At 45.7% G+C, this 26,043-nt stretch overlaps 1 protein-coding gene across 4 annotated transcripts; it reads right to left on the bottom strand.

Annotated features, from left to right (window-relative positions):
• Positions 1-34: 34 nt before the first annotated feature.
• ripor2 (RHO family interacting cell polarization regulator 2) lies at positions 35-26,021 on the bottom strand. 4 transcript variants are annotated; one of them, XM_088319373.1, is made up of 24 exons: positions 25,845-26,021; positions 10,513-10,636; positions 9,234-9,398; positions 8,969-9,047; positions 8,823-8,846; positions 8,556-8,609; positions 6,749-6,898; positions 6,598-6,661; positions 6,446-6,489; positions 6,203-6,328; positions 5,954-6,102; positions 5,730-5,859; positions 5,471-5,611; positions 4,387-4,753; positions 3,920-4,176; positions 3,079-3,281; positions 2,775-2,943; positions 2,535-2,667; positions 2,299-2,460; positions 1,725-1,883; positions 1,435-1,628; positions 1,256-1,339; positions 1,092-1,182; positions 35-729 (listed from the first exon to the last, which is right to left on the bottom strand). In XM_088319373.1, the coding sequence occupies exons 1-24, from the start codon at positions 25,918-25,920 to the stop codon at positions 629-631; spliced, it is 3,246 nt and encodes a 1,081-aa protein (XP_088175499.1). In that variant the 5' UTR covers positions 25,921-26,021; the 3' UTR covers positions 35-628. The 4 variants fall into 4 exon arrangements, with proteins under 4 accessions (XP_088175499.1, XP_088175498.1, XP_088175497.1 ...); XM_088319372.1 differs by lacking the exon at positions 5,471-5,611 and having other exon boundaries at positions 25,845-26,015; XM_088319371.1 differs by lacking the exons at positions 5,471-5,611; positions 25,845-26,021 and adding an exon at positions 21,244-21,473.
• Between the last annotated feature and the right edge of the window lie 22 nt (positions 26,022-26,043).

Genomic DNA, 26,043 nt, shown 5'->3' on the forward strand with positions numbered 1-26,043 from the left:
CAACAATCAAATATTTTTAAAAATTAAACTCCAATTAAATCGACACAGAGGTCTTATTCTTTAATAATATCTTTGTAAAAGTAAAACAGCTGATTCTGCACAGAACAAACTTACAATCAATATACAACAAGTTCTCTGCACGTTAAACAGCAGGAGAGAAGGTTCATGTGAAGAATAAATACATTTCACATTTCCATTCCATTCCGAAATTGCACTTGGAAAGCGGCACGTTTAAAGGAGACCAAATCAACTCATTCGCCTCGACATGCAGCGCTGTGCAGTTCCCTCGCTTTTTGCCTTCCTGCCGCACGACGCTCACAAAAAACGAAAAAAACAAAAACCCGAACCCAAGTCCGCACGGGACACTTTACAAACTGAAATATACAGACTGGCCGCGTATTTACAAGTGCAAAAGTGTGGTATTGAGGAGAGAGAAAAAAAAAAAAATCAGCTGAGCTTTCACAGTAACCAGTGAAGATTTGAGCAACTCGCTCGTGCTGCGTCCAGTGAACGTTTGTGCTCTCCAGTTGAACCCGAAATATACTCGTGGTTGTGTGCGCATGTTGTGCAGAGATTCGGTTGACGTTTTTTTTTACCCCCCCTCTGTCTGGCGTAGCACGTTGGCGTCTTAAAAGGCAGTGGTGACAGCGGTCCCCCGCCGCATGCCCAAGCGGATCATTTCCCCCGGCACCGTGTCCAGTTGCTCGTAAGCCAGACGACCCTCCTCGCCTGCAAAAGAAAACAAAAAAAAATCCCTGAGCAACTTTTTAAAATGCATGCGCGCTAAATCGACCAAATGTAAGAAAAAAGTCACATTTGCTTCCGCCTCTTTTTGTTCTTTTAGAAATCAGCAATACACAAAATGCAGCAGTTCCTGTTATTGAAAATGAGACAATGACGCCATCTAGTGGTGGTTTGACATCAGTTACGCTGTTTTAAAGTTTGCACACTTGTCATCCCAACAAAAAAAATGTTTCAGAAGAAAACCCTAACAACGACGCAACCCAACCGTTGACATTTTACAGAAAGAAGAAAAAAAAAATTCTCCTAAAATGACATCAGGACGTTTCACGGCGACCCCATCGACTGACCGAACGTGAGCAGCGTTTCTATGGCGACGTGTCGCAGCTCCTCATCGGCCGAGTCGCACAGCGCCACCACGGCTCGGATGCTCTCCGCCGCCTGCCGATCACAAAAAGGCGCGTTGGCGACGAAAGAGGGACAGCAGAAACATTGGCGAGAGCCGTTCAGTCACCTGCAGGCAACTGAGCGCGGCGCACGCCGCTCTCTGGCTGTGGACGCCCGCCTCCGACAGCGCCTCGGTGTAGCACGCCACCGCCTGCGAGCACGCAAACATTTTCATGACATCATCAACATACTTAAAATTGAGAAAGGAAAGGAAAAAAAAAAAAGGGAGCCAGGAATGGAAGCGACCTTGTTCCTAAAATGGGCGTGCGGCGCGGCGGCCTTGGCGAGGTAGTCGGCGGCCAGCTTGTTGACGGCGGGGTCGTCGGCGGTCAGCAGAGTGGCGAGCGTCCTCAAGGTGGCGCCGTGAGGCCACAGTTCCAACACCGGCACTTCCTCCAGTGCCAGCGCGTCTCCGCCGCGCAACCTCTCCGCAAACGACTCTGGGAAAAAAATGCATTTTCATTTTTAAAACTAGCTAAATTGTTTTACGACACGAATTAACGTAAAAAAAAGAAGAGCGGGCATTTGTGGCTCACCCTCGGCGGCCAAGTGCAGCAAATGCGTCTGCATGTCGCGCACTTGACGTTGCGCTACGTACGCGTGGAACTGAAAAACGGTGACGACGTCCCGCCTCAGGCCGTTGCACTCGGGGAGATCGTTTGCGTCGATCATCTCGCGCGCCACCAAAGGGATCACTGCGACGTAGCAACGGAGGGGGGAGAGAGCGAGAAAAAAGATTTTTTTTCACTAGCAATAAAATTTACAAAAAAACCCCATCATACATTGAGTAGAATGTTCTCATTTAGTTTATCAAGAATGCTCTTTTAAAAAGTTTACAGTGCAAAAAAATAGTAAACGCTGTCGTGCAAGGAATGAAAAGTTGTCTTCTGAGTTGTCGGTTTTTTTTTTTTTTTTGAACATGAAACAAAATTGTCATGCAATGACTCTAAAGTTTGCAGTTGTAATTTTGTGAGAAAAAAGTGAATGCAAGTTATGTGAACAAAGTTAGAGTGTTTTTCTACCAGAAATAATTATCCATGCTATGAACAGAAAAAGAATGAAACAAAATGCTCACGTTCCAACGGGACTTAAACAAGAACAAATTAAAACCTGCTTGGCAGCTTTGCGGGAATCGCTCGGTCAGCGTTTCTTGGTAGCGGCGCGTCATGCGAGCGGCCACTCGCTCGAGCGTCGTGTGGAAGAGACCCGGCGCGCCGCAGCAGTCGGCCCACAGCGCCATCAGCTCGTCGCGCTCCGCCAGGCCCGGCGCCGCTAAAACGAGACGAGAACGTCACACGGCGGCGTCAACGTGTCGTCAAACGCAACGGCGGCTGGTGTGCGGGCACCCTGGGCGGGAGACGTGAGCGCCCCCGGGCGGTCCACGATGACCTCGGCCAGCCCCTCCACCAGCGCCGTCTGAGACGCCAGCTTGAGGAGGATGCCGCGGCGGCGCCACGCGCTCACGCCGCCGCTTAACACCTGCAAATTACAGGTAGGGTTTTAACTGAAAGCTTTAAGCCAAGATGGGAGCGCAGCGGCGCCCCAAAAAAAAATGCAGATGACTGCATTGTGCCGCGTGTGCGTGCCTGGACGAGTCGTCGGCAGTATCGCAGGTGCACGGCGAGGGCGGCGTCCAGGCTGTCGTTGGCGGTGGTGAGCGGCAGCGGGCTGCCGGCCACGCTGTTGCCCACCCCCGTGTCCTCTGTCAACGCCTCGCTCAGGTGGCCCCGCGGCTCCACCGGTTGCTGCTGCCCCCTGTTGGCACAAAAAAACAACGCAAAAAAAAAAAAACAACTCAAGTGAAAACTGCTTCACTTATATTTATTTACAAACAATATTCTGATGTTTTTTATGAAAGTAGGAGTACAAATCTTAATGTTTGAAGCTCACCCGATGGTGTCAGCGTCGCTGTCAAGCGGCGACGCATGTGGGCGCGGCGGCGTGGCGAGGGCGACGGCTGCAGCGACGGCGGCGTCGTCGCCGGTGTCGTCGTCGTCAAAGTCGGACGTGTTGAGGAAGTCGAAGCTCTCCAACGCGCTTTCCACGGTCAGGCTGAGGCTGGACGAGCGACTTCTGTGGCCTGGCAGGCGGCACTGAGGACAGTGTGGAGGAGAAAATAAATAAATAAAATAGAAAGTGTTGCGCGTAAGAGCAAAATGTGCATTAACTCAATAATGCGGCAAATCTGCTGACATTTACGTTGGCATATATATTACAAAAAAATATATATTTTTTGAGAAACATTATACTGGGGAAAATAAACACGAAAAAAAAGTATTTGTACATTTTTGTCATTTTATGAAAAAAAATAAATAAAAAATATGTTTTTTTTACAATAAAAACTTCAAAATATTTAAGGGGTGAAAAATAATTTTAGGCAAAAAAAAAAATTGTAATAAAAAAAAGGTTCCAAAGTTTATTGAAAATAAATAAATAGAAAAAAGTCGGCAGTATAAAACATTGACATTGACAAGAAAAACGGCATTTTGCAAGGAAGAGTTTATGAAAAAAAAAGAGGAAAAAACGTTTCCAAGAAAATAAATCAGATGTTTTGTCATATTCCTTCATAAAAAAATAATAAAGAATTAGCACAACAAAAGATTATTTTTGAGACTCTTGACATTTTACCCAAGAAAAAAAAAAAAAAAGTCATCATTTTACAAGAACAATGCCATGTAATCGGTGCAGACATTATTATTTTTTTTCCAATTTCCCCAGATGATCTGTTCACCTTCAAGAGGTCCTCGAGCCGCATGACTTCCTGCTCCAGGTCCTGCAGCTCTCGGCATCGGTGCGTCAGCGCCTCCAGCGTCAGCAGCAGCCCATGAATGGCGTCCTCTAGCCCGCCCTCCGCCAATAAGCCGTGCCCTTCCCCCACGCCGTCGCCGCGCTCGTTCTCGTCCTCGTCCTCGTCGTCCGCCTCCGCCGACAGCGTCAGCCGCTTGACCAGCTGCCGCGTCAGGTTGCCGCCGCCGTCTTCGTCGTCGTCTGTGGTAAGTCAGAGTCAATCATTATTACTCTGATTGCGAAATCATCTTGTGGACTTTTGGATTTGGAGAAGGTTGTTCATCTCAAAATGTCGTTAAGATTTGTTTTTGTTTTTCTTCGTCAGCAATTTTATGAGATAAATAAAATTCTTAGAAAATGTTTTTTTTTTTTCCCCCCCAAAAAAGTTATTTCAAGTCAAAGTGTTGCGACCTTGTTCCAACTGGACGGGCTTGAGATGCTCGGCGTGATGCAGGAAGACGTCCTCGGGCGCCACGGCGGGCGGGCGGCCATTGCGTTGGGACTCGGTGCGTTCCCACTCCGATTCCTCCAGGCTGCCGCTCGTCCCGCTATCCGTCTCGCCGTCCTCGTCCTCTTCGGCGATGGAGCCCTCGCGCAGCCTGGAGGGCGAGGCGGACGCGTCCGTGTCGGGCGGCGTGACGGTGATCTCCGGGTTGGACGGCGCCGGCGAATGGGAGCTCGGCGCCGGGCTCGGGCTCGAGGCGTCCGAGAAGGCGAAGGACAGACGCTTGCATTCCGACGCGCTGCCGTTTTCAAACACGTCGTCCGGGAGAGTCGACTGACGGGAAGAGGGGGGGGAAAACAAAACAAAAAGTCACACGTTGTCTACCCCCCAAAAAATATTTTACAAGTAGAAAAGTCATTTCTTGAAGGAAAAATATTTAATCTTATATATTTAATGAAATATCTTTTGGGGTAATTATTAGTGAAGGAGTTATTTTTAATACCCCCTGGAAAAAAAATCCTTAAAAAATACAAATTATTGAATTACTTTTATTAAAATTAATGATTTTAAATTACTTAATATTAATTGTTTTCGTGAATATTTGATTTTAATAAACTGAAAATGTATATTCATGCAAAAAAAAAAAAAAAAAACATCGGTAAGAAAAATATGCACATGAAAATTTCAGTTGAATGTGCTTTATTTTATTAATAAATTTGATTAAAATGTATTGAAATATATTTTAATTCACTGCCAATGTTGAATGCCATTGACGTCAGAGATCCTTTTTTACTGGACTACCAGTGAAGGGGTCAAAACGTGGGAAAGTTGGAACAAGAATTTTATTTTATTTTTTTAAATTAAATCATTTAAATTTAAATGACCGAAGAAAAAAACAGTTTCCATTTTGTGAGCATGAAGCACAAGGATGAAATGAGGAAGTGGCAGCCATTTGGAAAGCGCATGCAGACACACAAGACACGGAGCAAGTCGCTGCCAAAAGTGTTGCAGGGGGAGGGGCCAAGCCACACCAATGCCACGCCCACTCACATAGACCTCCAGGCTGGACTTGGGCCTGGGCGCAGATAGATCGCCAAAGGAGCGGGCACGCCGCAAGGTCTCCAGCAGGGCGTCTCGGAGCGCGTGCAGAAAGGACGGGCGTTGGCGCGGCGCGGGGGACCGGCGCCACGTCTTTAGCGGACACGTGCGTGCGTGCGGTTGAGGGTGGGCAGGGTTAGTCAGGGGGAGGGGGCAGGCGGGCGACGACGCGAGGTGACGACATACGACCGAGTCATATGACGCTACTCACAAAGAAGGAAGCGTCCTGGAAGGTGGGCGTCTCGGGCGTGCCCTGGCTGTAGACGGACACCCGCCGCTGCAGCGCCGCCGCCTTGCTCACGTTGCCCGACGACAGCGTCAGGTCCTCCACGTCGAAGGGGCTGCGAGACGCCAAAATGTTCCACTTGTCTCCAAGTAAACAACGTCAACCCCGCCCCCACGTGACGAAGCCAACGAGTTGACGCGCATACTTACTACCAGGTGACCTCCAAGTTGAGCTTGATGGTGGCCAAGTCGTTGACGTCCACGGCCACCACCTGCGGCACGGCGGTGAACAGCTCCTTGGTCTCGCAGATGACGCTGCCCACCAGCAGGTGGGTGGCCAGCCCCTTCAGCTCCGTCACCTGCGGCCACGCCCAAAAAGACTCAGCCCGCCTTTTCGCAACCAAGTGCGGCCGATCATTTCCGAGCGCGTTTGTCGGCTTTCGAGACGTCGGCGAGTACCTTGATGTTCAGGAGGTCGCTGATGAGCGGCATGAAGATCATCTCGTCGCTGTCCCAACTCTGACGCGAGTTGGCCTCGATCCTCCCTTTCAGTTTCCACCGCTGACGGCCGTAACGCATGAAAATCTGCGACGCAGGAAAAAAATAACTATTTCTAAAAACATTTATGACTTTTTTTTTTTAATCATAAAAACTTAATGGGATTTTTTTTGTTTCCATTTAAAAAAATACATATGGACTTGCCTCATACTGGTCTCCAGGACAGAGGCGGGCAAAGCCGGCCAAACCTGATCGAAAAAAATAAATAAAATAAAAAAGACATTTATCTTTCATGCCATTGAACAAGCCAAAATTGAGGGACGGTTTCAATTACAAGTCTAAAAAATTGCTCCCACCTTTCATCTTGATGTGAAATTCCCCGAGCAGGTTCTCCAGATCGCTCTCAAAGGCGCTCATGTTCTGAAGACAGGACGGGGGGGGAAGAAAAAAAGGTCATCAAATTGTGTTTTTCCCATGTTGGCGAGATTTGGGATGCAAGAGGCGCACTTCTGTGTACTCTTTGTAGCGCCGGTTGACCTCGGCGATGCTCTCCTTGGTGGTCTTGGTGGAGGGCGAGCAGGTGAAGGCCTGCTTCATGCGGCTGGCTCCTTCCCGCAAGCGACTCTGAATGCAGAAGGCCTCGTACAACTCGTCCACCTGCGCACACCAACGCGGAAAAAAAAGTCTCCACCTGAATGCTTATTGATTTGATTTGTGTCAATCTTTTGAAGGTTCAATGCTTGCAAGTGAGAAATGTGGAACGAGTACAGTGGCGATGATGCAACCCTTTTACGGAGGTGCTAAAGTGATGAGTCAGTGCTTATGTAAAAAATAAATAAATAAATAAATAAATAATGCTCTCAGCCATCTGGGCCAAGGCCTTGTCTGCCGGTCTGTGGCATGCCACGTATGTGCACGTGTGCGTGTGTGTGTGCAGCAGCTGTTCAAGTGGCATTAAAAAAAAAAAAAAAAAGGAAATATAATAAGGCGCAAAAAAAAAATAAAAATAAAATAAAATAGACAATTAAACCAAGTTTTTTTTTTTTATAATGATTATATGAGGACGTGTTCTACTTGGGATCTGGGCTCTTTCGCAACAGTTTATCTCACTTTAATCAGCAGCAAGACTCGTACGACGAATCTTTCAGCAGTCAGACGAACGCGCACGAGTTGCAGTTCATGGCAGCTGGCAAACCAAAATCAAACATTAACGTTTAATTCACCGCAAAAAATTACAATCGGGACTTCTTGAGCAGGAAAACGTTGAAAAATTAGGAGAGCTTTATTTACATTTTTTTGGGTTTTTTTACGGAAAAGTGAGATGACATTTGTTCACATTTTTTTAGATAACGAGGATTTTACCTTCCATTATTCTTTTACGTTTAATTATTAAAATATTTTAAATAAGTTCACATTTTTATGCTGACATAAAAACGAGGCTCCTTTTCCACAAATTTTTCATTATTAAAATTTAAGAAAGTATTGTCCATTCCCGTTTTTAAACTTCATTTTTTTTTTTAACTCGTGAAGGTTCATGACCTTCCAACCAAAACGTCACACGCGAGTTGTCCTCGTTCTATTTTTGTGCGTCAGCGAGAACAGAGAACGCTTCATTCGCAGGCTTCACAGACTCCTCAGTGTTTGTTTTAACACCGGCTGGCACCTCGTGACCACAACCACACACACAGAGTGGACCACACACACCCACACACACACCCCCACACACACGCACACACACACACACTCTGAAGGCGCCTCGCTTTGCCTCCACGTCTCAATTTTGCTCTTGCTCCACCTCCACAGGAAGCACGTGTGTGTTTGCGAGCGTATTAAAGGTGGCTCGCTAGATGAGACGGCCTTCCGGTTACCATGGCGACCCTCGGCGCAGCACGAGTGCACTGCCGTCACGTGGTTGGACACGAGGCGACGCGCAAGCGATTGCCTGACCTTGAAGATGACAAATGCGCATCATGACAAAAAAGAAAAAACATTTTTTTTCCTTGACCGACAGGGCTTGGGGGGCTCAATTATTTTTTTTCTCAACCAAGTGAAGTGCACTTTTCTCGGCAATTATAGTTATTTGTGTAAACACAAAAAGTAGTTTTAGTCAGTTTTTAAATCATTTATTTTATTTCATCAAAAAAAAATTCGTTTTTAAAATAATCTCGCTTATAATTTACTTAAATTGGGGCATTTTATTTTCTGAAGGGAATCTTTTGAATTAAAAAAAAAATGACATGACGTAAAACTCCACAGAGAGGAAAGTAGTAATTGCTTTTTTTTTTTTTTTCTCACGGCACGGACGGCTCGCTACCTTGCTGATATGAAACTCCAACCGCCTCATGTACCTCTCGATGGCTTTGATTTGCTGCAAAGACAAATACAGGAAGCACACATGACACACCTTGGCTCGCCGAGAAAACATCAAATGAGTATTTGGGCGAAAAGTTAAACACATTTTATAAAATGGCCGCGCACATATACTTAAAATGCTTGCGGGTGCTCGCATTTATTATTCCTCAAATGAAGCCAGCATTTCTAACCCGCCAGCCCTCTTTCTTTGCAGCGTGTCCTCACTCACCTTGTCCAGATCGTAGAGAACGCCCTGCGCGCCAGGAAAGCAACAGAAAGAACACGCGGTTATTGCAAGATGAGCTTTTCATTTTCAGTTCTCGCGCACATGAGTCACGCCGGGCGAGCATATTGTTCGGATGTTCTCGGGCTCACCAGACGCGAGTTCCTCTTCATGTCCTTCATGAGCAACGTCAGCTTGTCCAGCTCCGTCTGGTGCACCTCCAGATACTCGCTGACGAGGGCACAACATGGTTGTCATGACATTTTAAAAATAAAAACGCCATAGATGGGCGAGCGTAATTCGTTGTTACTGTCATTGTAAACCATCAAATGCGGCCTCCTTTAACACAGACAGACCAGCAACACAAACAAACACAAATGGAGAATTACAATTATCGCAGAGAAACTTTTCACTCACTCCAGGCCTCGTTTGAGCGCCGTGTAGACGTCCTCCAGTCTTTGGGGCTGAGGCTCTCTGGAGCCGCCGCTGCCACCGCTGCCCTTGTGGCCTGACAAGTGAGGCCTCTTGGGCTTGGACGCCGGCTTCTTCTGTGCCACAGAGTTGCCCATGAATGAGTTACACCTACGCAAAAAAAAAAAAAAAAATGAATAACGCGTGAACGTTGGGCAGGTGTGCCTAATCAAGCGTCCAGTGGAGTCGCGCCGAGTTTGCTGAGGCTCAACTCATCGTGAATTCATCACGTTGTTAAAGTTCTCCAGCGAAAACTTGTAGTAGTTCAGGTCATACGTTATTCATCATGAAAATAAAATAAAAATAATAAAACACACCCACACACAGTCTTCTGCTATGACCCCGATCCAGCGATTTCACCGGATCTCCGAGTGAATAATTGAGGCGAGTGAGCAGTGTGCTGCCTAAACGGGCTGTGGTTGGAACGATCGTTGGATTGCTTTCAACAAAATAAATGAAGGTATATTTGGATCTTTACATGCTGTCCATTTGCAAAATGTCTGAATAAAAAACAGGCTGCCAAAGCAACGTGGACGCAATGCTCACATGGCAAAGTTGCTGCCGCGCCGTAAACAACAACAGTGCAGCTCGGCCTCTGCTGCCAAAGCTCCTAAAAAGATGCCAAATTATTTAGGTTGCACGTTCCTAAAAAGAAAAGCTATTATTTATTATTGAGTACACAAGTGTGTCATCTGCTGGCCTGTGCAGCCGTGCGTCATGTGCATGTGCGCTGACTGCCAAGTATTATGCATGCGTGTGCATGAACCCCCCCCCCCCAAGGCTGGCCTACATTTGAGGCAGCTCGGACCGACTCGCGCGTGTCCGCACAACCGCGTTCCAACTAGTTCGGGGCGCTCGTCAGTGCTTAAGGAAATGTCAGCTAAATGGGAACCGAGTGCGAGGGCGGCGGGAGACGAGCGTGACCTAAAATGGGACGATGGGAGGAAGGCAAGCCCGCTTTTCATACGAACAGATTTGCATCACTGACAGCTGTGAATGCAGCGGGAATATTGGCGGCGTTATATTGTTTTTGAAATGGCGAGATAAGGTATCGAGTAATCGCGGAGGCTGCGGATGCCAGTCATCGATACTCGAGGTATGGTGACATCAAATAAGTCGTCCGTGGAAGAACTTGGATAAAGCTCAGGTGACCCTCCTCATTCAACTTTGCCAAACATTAACGTAGCGATCATGCCTTCCCTGACCTCCCAACTCCCGGCCTTACCGCGCGCGCCGCTCCTGCAGCGTGCTGAAGCCGGCGAAGGACTGACTCCGGATGATCCCGTTGGGCCCTCCCGGCGAGTGCGTCCCGGCGGCCGCCATGATCTCCGGGATGCGCGACGACACACCTGCCAAGAGACGCATCGTCAGATGGGGGTTGACGAAAAACTTTTGTTCGCGTAACACTCGGCAGTCACGACATTTCCCCGTTGCGCTCTCATTTCGCCGAAACTCGACTCCCGTCACTCACCCGCCATGTGGACGCTGTTCATATTTCTGGGCTGGGGTAATAAGTGAGACTGAGCAGCAAACATTCCAAGAATACGCCAAAATATATTTGGCCGTTACCTCATCTGCTCCCCCTAAAAATAAACGATTTTTTTTTTTTTTTTAATATAATCGGCCGGTCCGCATTTAGCAGCAGCTCGTCAAAAGCGCGACTATTTTAAGAAAGTGCAACGCGAAGCCGTCGACGCTTGAGGGAATATGCCGAAAATAGATGCGAGACTTTCGCTCGCCTTGCACCGAAGGACCCCGGAAGATTTCAATCATGAGGAACATCCAACAAAGGTCAACGATTCAAATGGTGAACTTGTTTTGCCATCCGATTCATTGTTGAGCTGGCCCGTAACAAGCGCAATCATTAACAATTCGATGGCCGCTGCTTTGCTCTCTGCGGATTTGGGTTTAAATAAATGAATTAAAGCAACCACGTGAACTAATAGTGGTCGGATGTTGTGAAGTTGGCTGGCATCAGCTCGCAGCAAAGTGAGCAGATAAAAAAAAAAATACAATATGAAGTAGGAATGATTAATTGATTCACTACCAGCCAAGTGAAAAAAATAAAATAAAAAAGGATCTTTGACGTCTTTAGCCGTCAATGGCAGTAAATGAATTTGGTGGGAGGTGGCGAAGGGTCACCATACCGGCGAACGGTCTTAACTTGTACAAGACGCGTTCGTCCGTCTCGTTTCGAATGCAAAAGAGGTTGGCTGTGATTCAGCCCCTGAGTCAGCGCCGTCCGTCGGGTGTCGGTGGACGGTTATTATTAGCCCGGACGTGATTGCTCACCGGCCTTTTGTCCCCCCCGCCTGGCTCAAAAAACAAAGCTGGCAGTGTGCGTCGCCTCTTTGTGCCCGACCGAAAAGGCGACGTAACGTAACACGGAGGTGTTGTCTGACTGCGTTTCAGATTTTTACGACGCCAAGTCCAACGCACCAAACGCCAGGACGGAGACAAAGACCGGCGAGTTTCCGGCAGTTTTGGGGTGTCGTCATCATTAAGGCCAATTTGTGCGCTTGTTAAGAAGACTTCATTTATGTTGACAATTTTGTGGGTCCGGAAGGCAAGTCAGCGCTAAACTCCGTCGATGCAAAGTGAAGACGTTGGAATTAAATAAATAAAATAAAATATGTCCAGTTTGGAGGACTTACAAACTTCCAATCTCTCCGTCGGTTGTGACTCGTATTCAGTAAAAAATTAAATAAATAAATAAATCGAGCCAGCGAAAAAAATGACTGAGTTGAATCCCCCCCCCCCCCCCCCCCCCCCTCAATTGGGTTCGCGTTCTACAAAGCGGCGACATTGAAAACAGGTTTTCAAAAGTTGCCCTTTCAAAGCGAAAAGGGGCCAACACGTGGCAAGCGAACACCGACGCGGGACACGTGTCCGTGCCGAATTTGTCGTCAGCTCGCGCCGTTCGCTAAAGCAACATTTGTCTTCCTCCTTTCAGGAAATTTCACATTCTTTTGTGTCGTGACACAAAAGAATCACGGCGGCCACGTGACATCTCCATTGACGGCGTTTGTGTGCTCGCGCCGTCCCATTCGGAGGCCGCGGGAAATTCTTGTATTATTCAACGGCGGGCTGCTGTCGTCCTCAAACCAGCTCCTCTCGGGAGGTCTTCGGACGCAAAAATGCTGACTCGTCAACAACAGACTCAACTCAGTGATGACTTCGTTTTACGCTAGTTGGGAACAAAGCGTCAAATTTGCAATTCTGCTCAAATAAAACTCAAAAACACGTCTTGCTAGCAAGGCATCAGAAAACTTGAGTTGCTCAGCGGACTAAAACACCAAAGCACTGAAGCACAAGCGTGCGTGCGCTACTTTTACATAACCGCCTCATCCCATTTTGTCTCCAGTTGCCATGGCGAGGCTAATTCATACAGGCAGAAAGAATTAGCTCCCCGTTGTAGCGCGCACGCCATCACGATGACTTAAGTGGGCCAAAACATCCTTGTCAAATGAAGCAAAAATTAAATAACATTTAAAAGTTGGTTTATACCAATGAGAATTGCGTTTTGTTGCCAGGTGAGCGGTCGAGAGGATGCGATGCGTTTCCTTCCGTCGCCAACGGGTCGCTGTGAAAACAATCTCACGCTCGCTTCTCCCCCACACAGCAACGAAGCACTTGCGCACCTCGTTCAAGGGCGTCTAAAGGATGCCATTGTGCACCGGCGACCAAAAGCGGCCAAAGGCGGCCAAAAGCTTGAATGGACTGACTGGCAGCCGCATTCAGACGCATGAAAGGCCGCCGGCCGATGGGAACGCCGAACGGGAGCGCACAGCGAGTCGTCATTGTCGCTCCGAGGCGAGGGGGTGACGTCGTTCGCACGGCCCGAACGCCAACTTTGTTTGGCGAGCACGGCAAGGGAGACTTTTTGGGTGCTGCGTTTTCAAATAATGATCACATTTCAATCACCGGTTTAACACATTGGCATCAAGTTTTTTTTTTTTTTTTTTGTAAAGCACGGTGGAGATAATTCCCCTCCGCCGCCACGTTCCTGCAAACGTGGCCCCGTTTTAATTATAGGTCACGGGCGGCCTGATGGGCCGGCGCGGCATTAAGTTGCTGGCATTTTAAAGGCGCAGATGAGGAGATTAAGCCAGGCGTGGCCCGACTGCGATTTCCATTCCGGCTGCCGCTGATGACATTTGCGGCGGCGTGACGATGATTTTTAGGAGGTTCATACAGCCGAACGGCGCTGGCGACAAAGTAGCGAACGCGGAACGTCAGCGCGGCTCCCCGCCGGTGGAAAAGATCGGCAGCGAGGCTGGAATGCGGCCACTACGCAAACAAGGATCAACCGGGTTGTTTTTAGCAGGAGAACACAAACATTCCTTTCACTGATAGCGACGACCGCTTCTGTGATGATAGCGCCGTGTCCGACGGCCATGGGAAACCAGACCGTTAGCATTCCCGCTGGGAAAAATGAAACGAATTGTCACATTGTTAGCGTGTAGGATCGTCTGTGGCGATTCTCAAACATCCAAGAAAAATCGACAAAATTCAATCAAGGCATCTGGACTCATCTCAGTTGCCAAATTATTTATTTATTTAAATTCCCCAAACTTTCAAAAATGACTTGCCCAACTATGCTATTAAGCAAATTAAAATATTTAAAATAATGCTAACGGGAAAATAAGTAAAAAATGACAAGGGAGAAAAAAATAAATAAAATAAAAAATTTGGTCAATTCACTTGTATGAGGAATTTTGCAAATCTTTTCAATTATGATTTTTTTTTACTATTTTTATCCCAAAAAATCCCAACCACAAATATTCATGATTTTTTTTTTTTTTTTTTTAAACAGAAGACACCCAAAACCTGCGAATCTTTGATCAACTACCATATTTATGCCTCCCATTCATAGGTCGATGACATTTTGCGTAACTTTCTCCGCCTTTCTGATTGGCTGAAAGTGACTCCCCAACTATTTGCATATAAAAAAATACTTTATACGAAATATTGTCTCATCCAGTTGGCGCAACGGGGAAGAAAATAGCAAAACAGAAAACAGATTATCAGCTTAGGCCCCTAAAACGCTTACGGCAATCGCAGTCGGCCAGCTGCTGCACGCCAGAGGTGCGCCTCAAAGTATCATGTGACGCTGGCGTGGAGCATGTGGCATGGGCTGCATGCCAGTACAACCCCCCCGCCCCCTTCCCCCTCCACCGGGACACCGTCATACTGTAATGGCGAGTTGGGGGTGGAGGAATAATACCCTCCATCGTTTTGCGTTGAGACAACAAGAGGAAGGGTGAGGAAGGGTGAGGAAGGGTTCAAACGCACCCCTTCCACCCCAACGCACCCCCCCCCCATTCCATAATTTCTCTGCGGCCAAACAAAAGGGGAGGGGCTGCAGAGAGACGAGTATGGGAGGAATGAGGAAATAGAAAGTGGGCCAGAGACTTCCACTAAGGCAGATTTCAAAGAAAATTGTTCTTTTTTTTTTTTTTTTTTTTATTTAACCTAAAACATCATGAGCGGTTTCACAAGAACCTCCAGTTCAACCCGACTTGTCAGACGGGACCGGCCCCTAACCGGACTTTACCCTGTAGCCGTGGAGCTCGCGAGGAAGCTCAAAGCGCATCATTTAAAAATTCCCACCTCCCTTTCCTTTACCGAGCGCCCTCGAGCCAGTCTTTCCACATCGCACTGAACACAAAAAGTCACCTTCACAGCCCAAATTAAAAGCCCCCCCCCCACAAAATCACCCCCACCCCGCCTTCGCCTGATTGAGGAAGCAGTGATTACAGGGTGTGACAAGCCGGAACAGGCCTGACCGTCGTCATCCTGACTATCAGCCTCCAAAGAGATAACCTCCGACTCCACGGGTCTGGTGTCACTCAAACGTCTAAATACGAGTCTGACGACGAGTGCGGCCCACTTCTGAAAATAAAAATATACAGAAGGAGTGCTACATGCTGGGTCTGATGCTTTTCTTTTTTTTTTTTTGCTTCAGCATGCAAATTAGCTGTTTTCATTTAGATAAAGTCCTGCGCTCTCCACCAAACCGTTTTTTGGCAACTTCATAGCGAGCATTAGCGCCACCCAGAGGACTGGAGTGGAACAGGCTTTTTCAAAACTAAAAACGTTGTCGGCCCTCGCTCCAGTTTTCTCTCGCTATCTATTCCATTAGCCTCGGAGCCACCGGGGAGCTCGTCCAAGGTTTCCTGCAACACGCCTGTCTGCGTATGAAATAACTGAGGCGGGCACTCCTCTTGTAAGAATGCGGGGGTCGACATTTACGACTACACCCCCGCATCCCTGCTTTAAAAAAAAAGCCCAGCAGATGGAAAGACATGAACTAGAGAGCAGGAAACGTTGGGTTCATTAAGGCTCATTAACAAGTCCAGTACGTTCGAGTCATAAGCCGCATAAGAATGAATTGGATAAAAAACATGGAGGGAAAAAAAAAAAAAAAATCAGCATTTTAAAGCCCACCGACATGTTTTGTAAAGTCTGGTGACAAAGTGGGTTTACCACGAACAGCACATAGCATCAACGCTAACGCCGAGCATGCCAATTACCCGAGAGACTGGAGCTCACTTCCTGCTCCCTGTTACGCAACTGTCAGGAAGAGATTGTTAACTTGGTTTCACTTTGATCAAACGGTGGCGATTGCATTGCATGAAAATTTGATTCGTTTTATTTTGTTTTTTCCCTGTCCTCCCGAAAGTTAACCCGTCCTTTTGGACTCTGCAGACTGTAATCGGCAGTAATACGTACTGTTCGGCTGACTCAAAGAGGTGCATTCACTGCACACGCTCAATTCACCAAAGTGTTAAAGCCATTTTAATAAGGGTGAGCTTGAGGGGGAGGAAACCCACCCAAAAAAAAAAAAAAAAAAAAAAAAAAGCAGCTAAAACCCAAAAACTAAAAAAATTAAAAAACGCAGCTGAATTTTCCTCCAAACCACGCCTCGGGCATAATTCCCTTAATGAGACTTTGGTGAAAGGCTTGTGTGGAAATGAGCATGTGCGCTGCATGCCGGGCATTGAAAAGACCGTTCCGGAAAAGACAGGGCGAGCGAGCGAGAGAAAGAAAGAGAGAGAGAGAGAGTCTGGGAACAGACGCTGCTTTGCATCCCGACTCGGTCTCTTTCAAAAGCGCTTCACCGCAGCCCAAACATGCTCGCTTGAGAGGCCAAGCGCAGCCACTTAACCATATCAAAGCCGGCCTGCTGCCACACTCCAAAAAAATATTCAGCCACCAACAATCCCCCCCAATTCCAAGTCGCCTGCCATGAGAGCGTGATATACACGAACCCAGCTAGTGTGACGACAGATGGGCAACGTCGATTTGCGAGGGTCGGGAGTTTGCGTGGGAGGCAAAAGTTTGACAATTCTCCACCAAATAGAAGTGTCGGAATAAATCAATGCAATGCGTACGATGGACATGAAATTGCGCACGCGTGATGACAAAGAGGCGACGATCATGCTCACGAATTCAAACACAGCTTGGTGGAGACGGCTACATTTCCAAAACGAGGCCAAACTTGCTGGACAAAGTCATTTTCAGGGAGCGCTTCCTTATCGCCGCAGCAGACACATCCACGATGGGGGGTGTCGCAACACACCGGCGACCTTTCACCCTTCCCCGGGCACAGTGGTGGGGGCAGACATGATGGAATGAAATTAGCCTCTTTTTTACCCCTCCACACCGAGTGTGCGCGGCATCTAAAATTAAACGCCACTCAAAGCATGTGACTCCAAACCACCATTCAACACAAACATCAACTACGTCTCCGTGTGGAATAAACACGCAGAAAAAAACGCTGGGACAAAGAGGAGAGCAAAAATGAAGAAAATCCCACATAACTACATATTAGAACTTTAAGGAAAGCAAAAAAGAAAAAAAATGCTTTTCACAACAAATTTTGCCTCGCAACAAGTGACCAATCAGAATGCTTATTTTTGATGTCCCTGCTAAATTCACGAACTAACTTTGATTCTGTTATATAGTTTAACAAATAATGGGGGAAACAATGCGGTAATTACGAATGGCATACACTAATAATGAAGGGACCTGCAAAAGATGGTTTGGCCATGCCAAATCCAGTGGATGAGACGACAGTCAAAAAATAACTAAAATAAATAGAAACAACACACTTTTGTCATTCTGAGCCCCACCTGGAAAATATTTGAAAATAAACAAATTTTTATAAATCACACCTTTGGGAGATGAGATGAAACATGACTTGTCTAACTAGTTCTGCCTTGCAACCAATTGGAACAACACATTTGTTGTGATTGCTTTCAACATTTGAATTAAATTACAATGTTTTTGCTCACCGAAATGTCAAGAGAATATCCCCCGAAAAGCGACTAGTCCACATCTGAAAATATATTCCAAAACCAGACGCGAGCACCAAATCAAACCCATAATTGTCGTGGCGAATGGAGCCGCACATCGCCCCCCTCTTCAACTCCCACAACAAAACGTATACACACGCACACACCGTGACCTCATGTCACTTGTAGTTTGATCTTGAAACACACCAAAGAGGGGCAAACTCCGGATAAAAACAGAAGGCGGGATTCGTGTGTAATTCGTGTGTCCTCAATCGCACCACCGTCGGTTTACAACAAGTGAAAATGCGGCTTTCTCCCCAATGTCTCTGAATGCCGCCGTGGTCCACTGACCCACTGGGGGCGGAAAGGGGGGGGTGCACAGCCATCGCTTTGGTTTTACAGAACAAAATATATTTTTAACTCACCGCTGCCAATATTTTCCGTCGCCTCAAGTCGCTCCTCAGCGATGTTTTCGGGGCTCGTCAAACCGCTCCCCACCATCCATCCGGTCATTCATTCACGCGTCACAAAGAGCCCCTTCTGTATTCCGCAAGACGATTAAAATATATATATTCTTAAAAAAAGTCTAAAATAAGTAATCCAAATATGGTGGTTAAAATGAGTAAATGAGCAACGAGTATCGTTGCGTCGTCGATGGGTCGGTTGTCCACTACTAGCGTGCCCACTCCCACACATCCCAGTTTGTGTTCGCCTCGCTCCTCCTGGGCAACCGCCAGCCAATAGGAGGTCGAGGGGGCGGGCCAAACAGTAACTTCCGGGGTTTGGACGGCAAGCGCGGTGGAACAGAAACGTGTTCAAAAATGCGCCGTTTCTGCTTTATAAACAATTTTATTAACAGAAGTATTATTTTATCCACAATGTGCAAAACAAACCCAATAGTACCACAGCACGTGTACATAAAAAATTAATAAGTCAATAATTCGAACAACTCCTAACCCTTGTGATATATTTTTTTAAAGATGTGACAACTATAGAATAAAATAAATGTAATTTGATATTTTTCCTCTGATTTATAAAATGCACTCAAAATATATATAAAAAAATAACTGAACTACATGAATTCTTCAAAGAAAAAAGGTTAGCACTTCAAAAAATTTTCGTCATGTTAAACGGCATGTTAATATTTCAAATATAATTAAACAATATAATTGACAAGAAAATCCACCACAATTTTACTACCATTTGAAATCTATTTCTTAAAAATGTCCAAAACCTTCACAATATTTAACCCAATTGACATGTAACATATCTCAAATTTAAATGAAACTTTAATTTATTTTCACCTTTTTTTGGTAGGCATTATTTGGAGGGAATACAACAAATTGAAATACTTTGCATACTTCATCTGAGACGGTTTCAGTACTGCTGTTTTGGTTAGCAAACGGGCTCAGAAGTCAATGACCTGTCTAAATAACTGCGATACTGCCTTTCAGTTTCTTCCCGTGAGGAAAAGGGAGGCGTCTATGTGAGAGAGGCATTCCTTCTCCAAGTATTTTCCAGTCCATCCGTCTTAGTGCAAGTTGTGTGTGAGGGCCGCAACGGTCACGGTAATTGGCCTGCGTGAGTGGACGCGCTGTTCCGCCCGGTGCGTTCAAATCCAATTGAGTGTGCGCCCTTCCAAGAAGCAACGGGAGCAGAAAATGCTTTTGTCCCTTTTCATCCATCACTCGGCATTAGAACACCAGGAAGGAAGAAAAGGGATACCGTAAACACTTGGCCACATAATTCGTATTTAGGCAAGGGTGAAGCCGTTTTTTTTTGTTTTTTTTTACCCGCATGCAGTCACCTTTGAGCTTTCATCTTCAGAAAAGAGAAGCTACATAAGAAGGCTTTTGGTAAATTTTGCTCTAGGGTCAGCCTTGGGAATGGCACACAATGTCCAACAAATAGCGCTACAGTGAAAAATGTTGGAATTGTTAACTTTAAAATATAAATCGTAAAATCCTTAATAAACATATTTTGGAAGGCATTGCTAAAAATTAAAGAAAGCTTCAGAGTAAGGCTTGGGGCTATTTTGCAACAGAGGTGGTACTGCCCCACTATGTCCAGCAGATGGCGGTGTTGTGAAAAAAATAACTGAATTGTTATTGTAAAACTATAAAATCTTAGTCTAATTTTTGGTGAAAGATACCTAAAAACGGAGGTTTGGACGCTGCGTAAAAAGTGTCGTGGAAATTTGCAGCAGATACTTGTGAATTTTGCACGCGGTGCTCAAACATTCAACCGATGGACATTCCAACCTTTACACAAGGTCAAACGACATTGACCTTTGGAGGTTATTGCGCATTTTCGGTTCATTCAACCTGAAATTTCACCCCAAAAACTGAATCCCTAAACTTTTGTTTTGTAAGCGCCGAGTCATGCAAGACTCAGCTGCTGCAAACTTGGGCCTGTAATTACATCTGTCATCGACGTCGGGCCCCGACCGCCAGCTGGATTTACCGCCGCGGACGTACATGTCCAAACATGAATCGGCCGAGACTCCGCCTACTTGTCCTTTTTTTGTTGGATTCGTTCGGCTTTGCGAGGGGGACTTCCTCGCGTCAAAGTTCGACAAGCTCAAAAAGCAGAGTCGTTCCTGCAAGCGGCCGCTGAGGTTTGTAATGACAGCTTGACGCCGTTGTTTTTGTTCCGTTCCTCCCAAGAGACTCGCGGGAATGTCTACGACCTACAGAATGTAACCCACAGCTGACTTGTATGCGTCTGATTTGGCAAATTCCACCCGTGTTGTGCGTTTTTAAAAGAGCCCACTTCATTGCCATGAGGGGGTGCGTCAGAATCAAAGAGGGAGAAAGAGTAAACATGCAAACTGGAAGAAAAACAAGGAAATATGATGAAATAGGGAGAGGAGGTGCGCTAGGTTAAAAACGTCGGGGGTACGCCGATTTTAAGTGGACAAAAAAAATACGTCAAAGAGAATTATGGTGAGGGGGGTGCGCAAGTACTCTCTCAATGGCCCGTGTCTGATTAAAAAATGGTTAGGGGGTGGTTTGCACTCCAGAGGTTGCGTCAGATTTCAAAAGGAGTGCAAGGATGCAAATGAAACCATCTCCAGACCGGAAGAAAAATAAGGATGACATATGCAGAGGTGGTGCGCATGCAACCTCCAGAGGATCTGGGTGCAGCAAATCAAACAGGAAAAATATTTTTTTTTTGGTTAAAAAAATGTGATCATCTAGAGGAAATGTTCACACTCAATCTAGTGACTGTCCCACACGAGCACATTTCTGCTGCTATTTGTTTTAAAACGAACGAGCAAAGCGTTACACAACTGCGTCCCTTTTTTTTTTTTTTGTGGTTGGGCCTATAAATAATCCGTCAACCTGTCTAATGTTGGCTTTCCTCCTCCATAAGCATCACAAATGACACCCACTCACTAAACACACATCTGCCACACCACCGTGGTCCTGCACACACAAACCAACAACCCGGATGACAGAAACACCCGCATAGCGACGGCGCACCACTTTTTTTTTTTTCCAAAGGTTGACCAATTCATCACTAGTTTCTGCGACAAAGACGAATCAATGAGTGCAAACCACTTCTTCAATAAACCAAATGACAAAATCCCTTCGCACCCCCGCTGAGCTTCCAAGTCACCTGGCGCACCCACGCCTTGCTTTTTCTCAGCCTACCGTCTTCGTAGAAGACGTCCTCCGCCTCCTCACGCATCATCATCATCATCATCTCATCCAGGTCGTCCTCCGTGGCAGCCATCAATCTTCTTCTTCCTCTTCTCTTTGTGGTGCGGCGGTGCGTCAAGGACAGGGGACGAGGTGAAGTGAGCGCGTGCCGACTGCCATGCAGTGCGCAAGCAAGCGAGCGAGCAACCAAGCGAGCGACCCTTCACTAAGTTTCACCAACTGGGCGGACCGTTTCGTAACATCCTGTGCAAAGCTGAAGTGAGAGTGTGTGTGTGTGTGTGTGTGTGTGTGTAGCCTGGAGAGCACTTGTATGACTAAGTGTGTGTGTATGTGATTAAGTGGGTGGGGGGGGCAACTGTTGATTAGCCGCAATAATTATCTGCCGTGTTTAAAAACAAGCTCAGATGCTGTCAAAGTGTGCGCGTCATTCCTTCACGGTCCACACGGATATTTTTTTCCCCCCGCATTTCACTCGGCCTAAATGGAAAGGCCTCAACGCTGCAGCTATTATTATCTCACTTGGTCGCCATGGCACCCAACTTGAAATACACTAAGCAGACACTTCATTAGGTACACCTGCACAAGATCAAACTAAAAGGAACGAAGATGATAATGCAGGTTTTGGGGCTTGGTAAATTCATTTTGCAAAATAATTTGTTTTTCTGAGTTAAGGAACAAGATTATTAATTTGGAGATGAACCAATTTATGTAGTTATGCAAAAACAAATAAATACTATTTCATTCGCTCTCCTATCGCAATTTTCTGGATTGAAAATGTTCTTTAGTTTTTTTTGCATGCCATATAATTATTTTTTTTCTATCAGAATTATACAAATATGAATGAACATTCTGGAGCTGGTAAACAAGTCTGAAATATTTTTGTTTGCTTCCAAATTGGCTAAATAAAACGATAAAACATCCTACAAGGTCCAGTTTTATATTCTGACTCCAATATTGTGTCGTCATTTTTTTTAAACCATAAACTGGTGCCATCTTACATTTTTGTGTGGTTTCACTTCCTCTTACCAAAGTGGAAATAGAAAGTAGGGCTGCCATAGATTCATTAGCACTTTTCCTTAAGACTTCTCTCGAGGGAAAACTGGAGGACAAACTCATTTCCGCCTCCCCTCACAAGCGTGAACGCAAGTATTATGACGTCCAATAAGAACCTTCTTTCAAAAAAAAATCGGCCTTTTAATTAAACACTTAGATGAAAAAAAAAAAATGTATAAAGCCATTTTTTGGGGGTGGGCTGGGAGGGGGATGTTGCACCAGCTCGAGCAATGCAAGCAACGTTTTCCGTCCAAAAGGGAAATTGCAGCAAAAGTGACGAAATTCTTTGATTTCATTTGCAAGTTTTCTCTTTTAAAGGTTTTTTGGAACTATTCTTCATCCATTTCCGATCAAGTCTCGCCAACTTAACGCTCATTGTCAGCTTGTTTGTTTGTTTGCGCAATGAACCAATGACATGCTTTTGCTAAGCTTGCCTGGTTACCGTAGCAACAATAATGAGGACATTGCATGCTTCGGGGTGCACGTGTGAGCATTTGCGTGAAAGGAAGACCACCATCTTGTACAAAGCATATAAAAAGTCTACACACCCTTATTGAAATGCAATTTAAAAAAAAAAAAAAATAGTAATAAAAAAAAAATGGGGCCAAGAAAATTCACTTCAAAGCTTTTGACTATAAGAGAAAAACTCAGATACGTACTGTAGTAGTAGCCATATCGTTTGATCCATTTATGGTTGAACGTCTTAACGCGCCGCTCCATTACGAAGAAGAACGCCAACAACTGTTCCTCGACTGACAGATTTTTCATCGAGCACTCTTTTTCCCTCGGTCGCTATTGTTTTTTTTTCTTTCCCACTCCACAATGCCTTTTTGTCTCCCAAGAGGGCACAGCGGGCATGAGACAATGGCAACTGGCACCAAACAAGGATGACCATTTGATTGATTGCTTAATGTTTGCCTCTCAGCAAGAAATTCCGACACACAACCGGAGCCTGTCACGTGATCCACAAGGACAATGTTGACAGTGGCGTTCCACCAGGCTCTTTTTTAAGTACCTTGTCTTTTATTTTAGTTTTACACAAAACCCAAAGCGCACACTCTTACACAGAATGCTTATTTGGGCTGCCGAAATGTTTTGGGAATTTTCTTTTGCCTTCCAAGCAAACAAATTCGCAGAACAAAAATATTCAGAGGATTTTGCGGAAGAAATTCAATAATTTTTTTGAGAGCCCTTTTTTTTCTGGGAGTTGCAGGACAAAATGGCTCATTTTAATGGGTGCCAAGTGTTTGTTCATATTTTAATTGTCTTTCATTTTTGTGAGGATCTGTCAATCGAGGATATTTTGTTTTGTACAATAAACTAATTTTAAAAATAAATTTTATTTAACCAATTTAATTATAGGATTGAGGGAGCTGGAGTGCCTAAAAGGAAAAAAAATAATGTGCATTTTTTGGGGGCGCCAAGCAATTTATTTTAAAATGAAGCTGAAAAAAAAGTACTATTTTGCACGACAAGCTTATTTATTTATTTTTTCATGTTTTTATTTTTTGGGGGGAGGCGTGAGAATCATGACAAGTTACCAACTTCCCAAACTGATTATTTCGTTCTCATTGAACAACTTAAAATAAATGGCGACACGCAAAAATGTAGGTCTTTTATGGATGGCGTAACATTCCGCTACGTCGGAGAGGACAGATGTGAGGTCAAGGCAGATGGCAAGAACACACACGCGGACACACGCACATACAGTACCATCCAGCATGCAGAAGTGGGCAAATTTTAGAATTTCATGATGCGTGATGAAGAAGCATCGTGCTCATTATTGCAGAACGTCACACAAGTCGCCATTTGTTTGCTCGGACACACTCGCTCGATTCCAGCCCATCACTTCCTCTTTTGCTCTGTGAGCTCGTACGACTTGTGTACTATTTGTGTTGGCCAAGCGAGGGCTTTCGAAAAAGTCGACTTCCCCTTTCTGCAGGTGATGGGATGCGTTCGGGTGGCGTGGGACAGGAAGTCGTTTTGTTTCCTGACCACACCCTGCTGCCTTGGATGATTACATCATCACGAGCAGCTCGTTTAATGACTCTCATTCATGAAATGCTTTTCGACCGTCTTTGGTTTGAAACCTCAACACTACGCTTTAAACTGCACAGACGGCACCAAATGATGGAGGGAGACATTTCTGATTAAATTAAGTCCGACTAGTGTCAGTTAAGAAGCTTAGCAAGCGTTTCCGCACTATTGTGACGTCCCTTTCTGGGTCATCTGCTCTTGTCATCGGCAGAATCCAGCATGAGATTTTAGCCAGCATCTTTTTATTCACGCCGGATGACACACACAAAGACCCCATAAAGAGTCTTCCAGACCACCGGCGTGAGCGCACAAAGGCAAAAACTGGCAACGGTGACGTGGGAACCGACGTCGGTGGCTAAAAGAGTCGAGTCAGCCGTTGTCAGGTTGAAAAGCTTAAATGTTAGCGTTAACTATCAACAATTGGCTTAGCTTTTTTTTTTTGTTCCAGCCATTGGGCGCTCTTAAAAAAACTAGGATGACTTTTCCAGTTGTGCGGAAGAGATAAAAAAAAAAAAAAAACGCTTGCGGGAAAACGAGCTAATCTTCTTAGCCGCTGCGCTGATTCAATTTCACTCATTTTAGCATGATAAGATGCCAGACATTGCGGCCGTGAAAAAACCCAGATGTATTTTGTAACCAATGAGCAACTGATATTTTATCACGCTTTTGTTGGGTGATGACAACTGCACTGTCGACTCCATTAGAGGGAATGCATTATAAGGAATTAACTTCCGAGTGTCTCGTATTTTAAGAGTTACATCTCTGGAATGATCGCCCACCAATCAAGTGTGGAACAAACACACTAAGTGAATATCGACGCAGCTGGGATGACTGAAGATCCAGATCCACTTTCAAGCAGATCTCAAACGAATGCGACGATCATGACAAAACCCAAAAAAGTAAATAGAGTTGCATTGGGTGTTGTCGCCTTTAACAAGGAAATTCTCGCAAAACCGAAACGATAAAATCACAACTTTTTTTTTAATTTTTATAATGAGCTCCCGTCATCCAAAAAAATGAAAGCTCTCCGAATTGTTTTGTTCCCACCAGCAGCACGCACGCACGCACCCACCCACGCGAGCCGTCTTTGTATTTCAGAAAGCTTCCAGCTGAGCCAGAAAATTAAGAGGCAAAGCAATGTGCAATTTTGCCGTTGCTATGGAGTGAAAACATGTCAAATGCTAATCAAGGGTCCGATCGCCACACTCGAAGGGCAGTTCAAAGAAAGGCAAGCTGGTAGAATGATAACACTAATCATAAAAATATCTGAAAAGCAATCATTTTAAAAGGCAATATTGTAGACATGTGGGAGGAGATCAGGCCTGTCATGAACTCTCAAGCTTAGGAGGACCCCTTCTGGTCAGTAGTGGAATAACACAAGCAAAGACATGGGGGGGCAATCTTATCTCACTTTTGGGACCTTAAGATTTTGAATACTCAAACAACGGCGTATTCAATCATCAGTACCAAACCCCATCGAGAGCAAATGGCGACACACTTACGGTTGAACTCTCGATGGCGTACGCGAGGCCTCCGGGGACGCTTCCGGAACCAGTTGAGACGCGTGTGCAGCTCCATCGTTTCCCGACGGCTCACACGGAAAAAAAGGTCAGCCGCCGCTACTTCGTATCTCCATCGCTCGCCGGCGGGTGGGGCATCGGGGGGCGTCACGAGGGTAAAGCAGGGTCTCCTTCTATTGGG

The sequence above is a fragment of the Idiotropiscis lumnitzeri genome, chromosome 16 (assembly GCF_059441095.1).
Source record: "Idiotropiscis lumnitzeri isolate Australia: NSW breed Sydney's pygmy pipehorse chromosome 16, RoL_Ilum_1.0, whole genome shotgun sequence".
Classification (NCBI taxonomy): Eukaryota; Metazoa; Chordata; class Actinopteri; order Syngnathiformes; family Syngnathidae; genus Idiotropiscis; species Idiotropiscis lumnitzeri.

Excerpts from the sequence above, each read along its gene's own strand:
- ripor2 (XM_088319373.1), bottom strand. The coding sequence starts at position 25,920 with ATGGAGCTGCACACGCGTCTCAACTGGTTCCGGAAGCGTCCCCGGAGG. Across the intron at positions 4,754-5,470 it reads AGTCCAGCCTGGAGGTCTAT|TCGACTCTCCCGGACGACGT; the intron begins GTGAGTGGGCGT and ends TCTTCCCGTCAG. Across the intron at positions 2,461-2,534 it reads GCTCACGTCTCCCGCCCAGG|CGGCGCCGGGCCTGGCGGAG; the intron begins GTGCCCGCACAC and ends GTCTCGTTTTAG.